General features: G+C 41.3%; 1 protein-coding gene across 1 annotated transcript in view; it reads right to left on the bottom strand.

Moving 5' to 3' along the window:
• Nucleotides 1-1,597: 1,597 nt before the first annotated feature.
• The window catches only part of ano7 (anoctamin 7), a gene marked incomplete at both ends in the record, with an annotated part of 40,663 nt that continues 32,732 nt past the window's right edge, over nucleotides 1,598-9,528 (bottom strand). Inside the window, 10 exons of the mRNA XM_080731926.1 lie at nucleotides 1,598-1,714; nucleotides 2,280-2,399; nucleotides 2,950-3,040; nucleotides 4,015-4,148; nucleotides 5,114-5,319; nucleotides 6,109-6,236; nucleotides 6,509-6,606; nucleotides 7,189-7,243; nucleotides 7,553-7,664; nucleotides 8,969-9,071. Of these exons, the coding sequence (XP_080588052.1) occupies nucleotides 1,598-1,714; nucleotides 2,280-2,399; nucleotides 2,950-3,040; nucleotides 4,015-4,148; nucleotides 5,114-5,319; nucleotides 6,109-6,236; nucleotides 6,509-6,606; nucleotides 7,189-7,243; nucleotides 7,553-7,664; nucleotides 8,969-9,071 (1,164 nt within the window). The remainder of the gene's footprint in view (nucleotides 1,715-2,279; nucleotides 2,400-2,949; nucleotides 3,041-4,014; nucleotides 4,149-5,113; nucleotides 5,320-6,108; nucleotides 6,237-6,508; nucleotides 6,607-7,188; nucleotides 7,244-7,552; nucleotides 7,665-8,968; nucleotides 9,072-9,528) is intronic.

Raw genomic sequence — 9,528 nt, 5'->3', positions numbered from 1 at the left:
TATCTCGACAATCAGGTGAATGATTGGAATAATGGAATATCCTATTTTTAGGTGTTGGATGTTTACGGGTTATGCTTTTAATTTTAGTCCAAAGCAGGGTAGGCCTACTGTTTTTAATATGGAGAGGCCAACCATACAAATTTTAATAAAATAAAAATATGTATGCAATAAACTGAATAAACCTTTCTGAAAACAGGCCTTTTTCTTTTATTAACAGGTTTCATCAACAATGAGCCATGCACATTTTCAGTTCAAGTCAATACTAAAATGAAATTCACCAAAGATTAAAGTTACCTGAGAAAGATATGTTACATTAATTTGTCATAAGTTATTCTAGGTAGCCCAAGGTCACTCAGTGAGTAGTCTCGGGGAGCCAGACAACTATTCCACAATCTCGAATGCTATATAGTGTCTGGAACTACACCTCTTGAACGGCGAGTAATTTCTGTTCATGAAAATATATTTTAAAATGTCATTTCTGCTAAGCAGAGCTAAATAAGCTTAGATGAATTTTATTTATATTAGGATAAATGTACGCGAAACGAAACGGAAGTGGTGAGGAGGCATCACTTCTGCTTTAACCGGATACTCATCGTTCTTCTTATGTTATTCCAGACTGTATGACGGGAGCATTTCCAAATCGTGGGAGTCAACAGTCTGGCCACGCAAGACTACTCACTGAGGAACACACGAGAAAATTACATCTGATCAACAGTGGTGTGTAAAGCAACTATACATACATGTACTTATGTACTGTACTTAAGTACAGATTTGAGGTATTATTTTTTTTTACTTTACTTGAGTATTTCCAATTTGCAGTACTTTTACTTCTACTCCACTACATCTCAGAGGCAAATATTGTACTTTTACTATTTGAAAACATTAGCCACTTCAACCCTATACATTTCGACCAATATTGTGAGCTTGTAGATCGGCTATTTTCAAAACATTATCATACAATAAAATAAAGTGAAAATGGACATCTGCACAATGACTACTTTTACTTTCGGTACTTTAAGTATATTTTGATACCAATGCTTTTGTATTTTTACTCAAGTAAATTTGGAATTCCAGAATTTCACTTGGAACAGAATACTTAGTATTGATACAGTATACTTAGTATTGATACAGTATTGATACTTTTTCCACCACTGCTGATCAATGCCTCTCATCAGAGCAAATACAGTTGATTGATTGATTGATTGATTGATTGATTGATTGATTGATTGATAACTTTGATCCGAAGTTTGCATAGGAAAATGTACAGTTTAAGACAGTACAGTTCACTGGTACAGGGTCAACTAAAAGGAGATCCAAGTAAGCCTTAAGGCTTATTTACATTGTAAACCTAAAAAAAAAGAAAAAAAAGAAAAAAGAAAACTCATATAACATTGAATGACAGCCAGATAGAACACAGTACTATGCAGAGGATATCATCAATAGAAAAAAACAAGAAAAAGATATGAAAGATAAAATAAAAGGTATTTACAGTAGAAACGTGGAAGGTAAGGATAGGCTTTGTCTTCTACTAGGTACAGTACATGATAAAAAAAAAACACTGTATCACAGGGTGGGTGAAGTTGGGGGCGGGTCTATATCACGGGGTGGGTGGAGTTGGGGGCGGGTCTGTAGGAAGTGAAGGGTCCGGCTTGCGTTGTCGTAAATCTGTGGTTTTGACCTCTGGCTCACTCAGAATCACCTTCTTCCCTAAAGACTGGAGAAGCAAACTGCTTTTAACATTACGTGGTAAAATACATTATACTTTCCGTCTGAATTACATGCCCTCCGTCAGTGGTACGAGACAGTACCACCTCAGAAAATATTTGGCTCCCCAAGTACCACCAGACTGAATGTTAAGATACAGTAGCTTAGTCCCCACTGCCCCATAGGTCGAACTCCCGTTGGGTCGAACAACGTCGGCTGGTTAGATAATCACCCGCGAGCGTCGGCAGGTTAGATAATCACCCGTGTCACGGTTACTGAGGTTAGGTTTAGGGTTAGGGTTAGGGTTAGGCATAGTTTTACTGAGGTTAGGATTAGGGTTTGGGTTGGAGTTTGGTGGTCGATCTAAAGGGTGTTCGACCTAATGACATGTTACTGCTTGGTCCTAGGCTCCTAGCCCATCCAATTCAGCTACTGTACAGTGTATATGCACATGTTATTAACACAGGAGGCACATTTATTCCTGTTAAGAAGGTGTATTTTTCACAGCTGTGTACATTATGCCCTTCAGGCAACCACAGTAAATATGGAGTCAAGGTGTTTGTGCCTGTACTTACCTGGTTGTCTGCCAGAGCCTCTTTGGCCATGTAATGTTCTCTCTTTATCTTGATCTCCACCTCCTCAGGGACGTCAGGAACCATCAGGTCGATCACATGACCAATGAAGAAGACCACATGCTGACAAGCAACCAAGTTATTAGTAGAAACCAAACCAGTGTGCTGTCAGTGCACCCTGACGTCCTACAGCAGTGGTTCCCAAACATTTCAGGTCGAGACCCAAAAGAGAGATTAGACTTTTGTGCCCGGGACCCAAACTAGTGAAAATAGCAGATCTATAAGCTCACAATGTGTCGCTTCGTGCCATGTTGTGAGCTGTAAGTCGGCTATTTTCACTACTTCTTAAACATTTGTTTTAAATGTATGGAATTTGGTAATTTTTTCATGAAATTAATGAAAAAAATCACATTGAATTATTTGTTTTTTTGTCTCCGCCAGGCCGAATAGCTCACCAACAGTTACAGCAATATAACTGTCTACAGATGTCTATCAACAGTGTGTGTGTGTGTGTGTGTGTGTGTGTGTGTGTGTGTGTGTGTGTGTGTGTGTGTGTGTGTGTGTGTGTGTGTGTGTGTGTGTGTGTGTGTGTGTGTGTGGGTGGGTGCGTGCGTGCGTGTGTGTGTGTGTGTGTGTGGTTGGTAATGCACTCTCTGTGCAGGTGCAATCTCACCTCAAATACGATAACAAAGGTGAGTCGAATGGCCAGCAGGTGGAAATATGCAGGCAGCAGGTCTCCATTCTGATCCCTGTGGCCACGATACCTAAAACAAAGCACGGACACCAGTACCACAATGACTTACTTTATCTATGAATTACTTCATCTCTGTGTATCCGTCTGTCTTAGTGTCTGTCTCTGGGTCCCTTTTCGTGCCCATATGTGAAGATTTCAAGTAAGTTAAGGAGGGCAAGGGAATAACAATTAGGACATTTTTCTTCCCTGTTTGGCCAACACAATTTACAGATTGGACGAGCTTTGCCCATCATTTGTGCCGCTGTTTCTGTGGTGATATACAATCATCATATGATCATACAATGATCTAGACTTAAGTCCTAGTCTGAAGACCTTATGTAAGACGGAAGTTATTCAGTACGGTCTGGAGCAGTTAGGACTCCCACACATCCCCGGGTGGGAACTTACAGCCACTACAGCAACAGAAAAAAGTAACAGCTAACAAAAAACTAAAAAGATGTCATATCAACAGTGTATGTAATGTTTTTGTATTTGTCAAGGTGCACTGTCAGAATAATCTTTTCATATTTTTGTGCATAATCATATGTCAAAATTGGCATGTGGGTGGGTGTGGGCGAGCGGGAATCACAAATCTGGTCACAAAAGTGACATCCAGGCGTGATGTTACAGCAAAAATGTCAAAAATGAGACAAAAGGAGCTATAGTCAACTTTTTCATTGTAGGGCCGACACTTTGTTTACATCCTAGTCTATAAACTAGAATGTAAACAAAGTGTTGGTCTGACAATGGCCAAAATTATTATTTTATCATTATTTTACGTCATTTTTGAATATAAACACATATATGAAGTTTATCTTTTTATAAAATATTTTCGAAAAATTATCTTTATTTTAGCAACCGTTTTTCAAGAAAAAGTTGACAATAGCTCCTTTAAAACAAAAACAAAATTCACAAACGTGACAAATCGCTGGACCGATCAACAGAACAAAGTTCTGGTGTGCGCTCCCCACAAGCATGTGCTCACTCTGCTGCTGTATACTGTACCTGCAAGGTGTGCTGGAGAAGTTTCCCGGTGCCGTGGCCAGGGTGAAGTTGACGTAACCATGGAGACGGCTGTTTGTGGTGTGGGCGTAGTACAGGCGAGGAAGGAAGGACGTCGTGAACGCTATCAGGAACGCCTTGGGAAAGAACGGACATCAATGGACATCAATACACACACACTTACTGTACTGTAGGCTATAACATTGTTAAACACATCCTTTAGAGGGGTACCAGCCTGATGAGTCCCTATGCATGTGAGCATATTTTGACAGCACCTGTAAGGGTTGTTAAGTAACAGATTACATGTAACGGGATTACGTAATCAGATTACAAAAAACAGGTAACTTGTAAAGTCTCAGGTTACATTTTAAAATGTGTAATCTGGATTACAGTAACGGATCTGAATGATGGGGGTTACATGCTGGATTACATTCTCCCCTTGCCCTCATCAATTTTACATATAAGTTACAACGCCAAGCAATAAAATAATCAAGTCGAATCAGCGTAAAGTACTGCCACTTCGCTTAGGTAAAATTCTGTTGTCCTTTTCCTAATTTCATTGGCTCAATATTCTTGTCTAGTTATCAATGGTAAAACTTGTTTTATTTAATTAAAGCGAGTTTTGCTAAACAGTAATCCAAAAGTAACTGAAAGTAACTAGTAGTTACTTTTTAAATTGTGATAATCAGATTACGTTACTGACTACATTATCTTTGCAAGTAACTTGTAACTGTAGGGGATTCCTTTTTAAAAGTAACCCTAACAACCCTATTGCGTAATAAAACTACAACAGGTTTACCACTCTCATTATGTGACGACTCGAGCGAGAGCATATCATAGAGTTTTGTGCGCTGCACTCATCAGAAAAAAGCGCACGTCAGAGCAAGATTACGTGAATTTGGTTCCAGTGCCGGGCTCCGAGACTACGGGCCAGACCTGTAGTTTTGTGCCTGTGCAGGCCAGGGCTCTAACGCACGCACGCACACACACACACACACACACACACACACACACACACACACACACACACACACACACACACACACACACACACACACACACACACACACACACACACACACGCACGCACGCAGAAACTCACGTTGCTGATGACGGCGAGGTGCGTGATGACCTGCAGGATGTCCAGCCAGATGCCGATGCCCTGAGCCCGCTCCACCACCGGGCGGCGATACTCGCACACAAACTTCTGAGCGTCCAACCTCACCTCCACCCAGTTGTTCACCAGCGCAAACACTGGAGCCAGAGGACAGGCTGCCACGAAGATGGTTATGAAACCAAACTGTAGAACTGAGGGGAGGGAGGGGAGGGGATTCTTGTCAATTTCTATTTTTACATACAAATGACTAGACAAAAACATAAAGGAGCTAGCCCTAAATGACCATTAAATGCCTGGTGCCATGGCATTGGTCCGACATTTCATTGTTCCTACATCCCAATTAGGACTAATGAGATATAGGACTAATGAGATGTAGGACTTAGCTGTATGGGCAGTCCCCAAATGTCTGCAACTCTGAGAGTTACAAGTTGAACCCTAACTCCCTCTGCTATGGGGGTCCTTGAAAATAAAACGTTTGAGAACCACTGTGGAGTCCTAATGTGCCACACATAGCATCAAATTAAAGTAAATCAGTATCATACATATTCTGAAGAAAATCTGGAGACTGACATTCAGTAAATGGTTCTTATGATCAAAATAAGAACATTTCGATTTTTTTTTTTAAACAGCTTTTAAAAAACAAAATCCAGAATTTTGCCACGGACAAGACCAAGTCTTTGCCACGGACAGATTTGTCCGTGTGTAGCCTACTCTAGCAGACTGCCTCAGCCTGATGGCCTCAAAGGTCTAGTATCTGCCCCGGTCCACAGGGATGTCCCTTTGGTCCGCTGGTTAAGATGTTAGATGCTAGGCAGTATACGCACCCATCTCCAGGTACTGGTTGAATAAAAGGTGCTTGCTAGGCAGTATACGCACCCATCTCCAGGTACTGGTTGAATAAAAGGTGCTTGCTAGGCAGTATATGCACCCATCTCCAGGTACTGGTTGAATAAAAGGTGCTTGCTAGGCAGTATACGCACCCATCTCCAGGTACTCGTTGAACAGTCCCTCACACAGCAGCAGCTGGTAGTCTCTCTCCCAGGGAGACTGCTCCTCTGGTTCCTCTACGGGAGCCATGTTCCTCCTCTGCCACCACGCCTTCAGCTTCCTGGACAATTTCTTTACTTACTTATCAAGTATACTGCAATGTAGGCTATATACTAGAGACTCCATTACAAGCAAAAGCCCGGAATTCAAAACGTGCTTTACTTGAGTAAATGTATAAAAGTATTGGTATAAAAATATACTTCAAAACTACCAAAAGTAGAAGTACTCATTATGCAGAATGTCCTATTTCAGGTTTTCAAATATGTTTATTTTGGCGGTCAGGTTGAGAACCACTGATTTATGAGGCCATGCAGGTAGACAATGTAAACTTACGGAGAGATGAATTCTTGGATGTTGTTGATGAGCTGTTTCCCCACCATGATAACGAGCAGCTCCTGGGCCAGTTCTATCAGACAGCCTCCAGGACCACACTGCCATCATAAAGAGGGGAAGAAATGGGTTAATTGATTGATTGATTGATTTATTGATTGATTGAATACTTTATTAGTCAGAAATGCAAAAAGCACGGTACAGTAAGACAGTGGTTCTCAACCTGCGGGTTTTGGGGGGGGGGGGGGGGGGGGGGTCCCCAAATGATTAACTGAATGTGCAACATTGTTTTCTCACTCAAACCAACATAAGGTTTAAGTGTATAGAGGGTTTATACATGCACATTTCTTAAGTGACAATCTAAGGACTTTTTAATACCTCTAAAATGACAAATTAAACATTGGCCAAATTGTCAGATATTAGAGGTGAAAATAGCCTATCTACATGCTCACAACGCCTCGTGAGCATTTAGATCTGCTATTTTCACAATAGAAACTGTGTTATACAAAATATAATGCCTCAACTCTTAGTGCTCTGTATTGACTCTGTACTGACCATATATACGGTAACTGACAATATTATATATAAATAAATGTATGCCTCATCAGGAGGAGTTTTCTTGCATATGTAAACGTCAAACTTTGGTCTCCATACAAACATCCAAACAGAATACAGACACTCACGTCTTCGTTGCGTATTCCAAACAGGGTGTGGTATTTTCCAGGGTAACCAATGAACCTGGGAAACATAGGAACAGTTAGGTTTGGTCAGTCAGGATACTTGTGATTGAAATGATACAAATATAATGCATATCTTATATCTAGAACATACTTTAAACACTAGTTATACAAAAACATTCATAAACAGTGGCTAAAAGACATGTATGTGTAATACTTCTTCTGGCCACCAGATGGGGACACTTCCATGTGATTTGGTACCATGATGCCCCCCCAAAAACATGTATGCACTCAAAGGTATGTTATTACTGATTCACTGTGCCTAACATGTAGTATGTTATTTTGGACGCAGCCGTGTTTTGTGTCTGACCTGCCCTTGAAGAAAGCAATATAAACAGGAGAGGAGTAGAAGTTGACGAACTGGAAGACGAAAACTTTAAGGATGAACATGTCTTCATATTTGGTTTGAGTTCGATGCATCTCTAGGGTCAGAACACAAAACCCCTTTAACAATACGAACTGGACAAAGTTTTCGGTAATACATTTTTTTGAATAATAAATTATTATAAAGACCTTACTGTCTTATAGAGGGACGTAAGCAGAGTAAAGCAGATGGAAGTACAAATCACAATTTAGGCATTTAGCAGATCTCTTAATCCAGTGCGATTTACAATAAGCAAGGACAGCACAAGGTATACTGTGCATCAAATGCATAGAAATAGTAATCTAGGATCACAGGTAAACCAAGATCAGTAGGTAGAATAACCAAAGAAATCGATAATCTGTACGTTAAAACTATACACACTATAGGATGCCAGGTCATCAATCTACACAACATGATAATCTAAATGACATTTTAGCGTTTGCATAAGGAATAGACAACAAGACTCCCTAATCAGGAGATAAGTGACCGTCAGGTCTCATGTATACAAAATGGGACAGATCCATGTTGTTGACATGAGTCTAGACATACTGTGTACCGATTTGCATGATTTTAGGGCAACATATGTAGGAGCAGTGTCCAAAAATGTGTTTGAAGAAAATTGGCCTGATGGTGGTGCTAAATGGGACAGATCCATCTTGATGACAGGACTCTAGACATACTGTGTACCACTTTGCGCGATTTTAGGGCAAAATCTGTAGGAGCAGTGTCCAAAAATGTGTTTGGCAAGAACCGGCCTCATGGTGGATCTTAAAAAAAAAAGAAAAAATGCCATTCACTGCGCTTTATTTTGGATCACATCACAGCGAGTCGCTTTCACCCGTGAGTCCCAATGACCGCGCACTAATGTTATATAATATAAAAACGAAATCCTGAACTAGTTCGGAATCAGCACACTACGGCTGGTTCCGAATGGCACTAAGGTGTTAAAGAGTTAACTCACCCCTTCATGTGAGGAACTACATTAAAAACTCGCCCCATTGAGTGAGGAAGTGAATAAAGGAGTAAAGGGCCCTTCAGAAGGAGCACGGTTTCCACGGGAGATCCTGTTTGTGTCGGCGGGGACCACAGTCCAGCTCTCGCTACCCGCGTGTGCATGCCCGAACAAGCAGCGCCAACATTACCACCCATCTCCCATTGAACATGAAATACTAGGACGTGGCGACCGCACTCCGTCTGAAAGGCCCTTAACCCACCCCATCGAGTGAGGAGGTGAATAAAGGAGTAACTCACCCCATCGAGTGAGGAGGTGAATAAAGGAGTAACTCACCCCATCGAGTGAGGAGGTGAATAAAGGAGTAACTCACCCCATCGAGTGAGGAAGTGAATAAAGGAGTAACTCACCCCATCGCGTCAGGAAGTGTGCCAAGGAGATGTAGACTCTGGACAACATCAGAATCACCAAGAGATTCAAAACCGAACCTGAAATACTGGCGAGCCTACCTGCCTATACAGACAGACAGATAAACAGACAGACAGACAGACAGACAGACAGATTTTTATGAAACCAGTAAGACACCTAAGGGCGAAAAGCGACCTCACCCTAAAGGGGGAGGTCGCACAGGACGGAATTTGCAAGTGTGATTCGAGTTGCGGTTGGTTGGTTAAGTTGGACAAAATGTGAACAAAATATTTTCCTGAATAGCCTATGGATATGACTTCTGACGTCTGGCATCATAGATGTCTTATGTTATAGACCACATGAGACTCACACAATATGTCCATATGTGGGCATTCTAATGGGCTTAATATCCTACAAAGGGTCGCCCCGATGGTCAATTTCAACACACTGAAGACCACAGCTGGTGCAATCATTCAGCCCCTCTTTGACTACGGAGTCCATGGTATCGTGATGCCCCAAAAACCCTAAAAACAAAGCTCCAGACAGCCAAAAACAAACTAAT

This window comes from Nannobrachium achirus (genome assembly GCF_963921795.1).
Source record: "Nannobrachium achirus genome assembly, chromosome: 8".
NCBI lineage: Eukaryota > Metazoa > Chordata > Actinopteri > Myctophiformes > Myctophidae > Nannobrachium > Nannobrachium achirus.
Note: the sequence above shows the minus strand (reverse complement) of the source record. Positions and strands in the feature narration are given on the sequence as shown.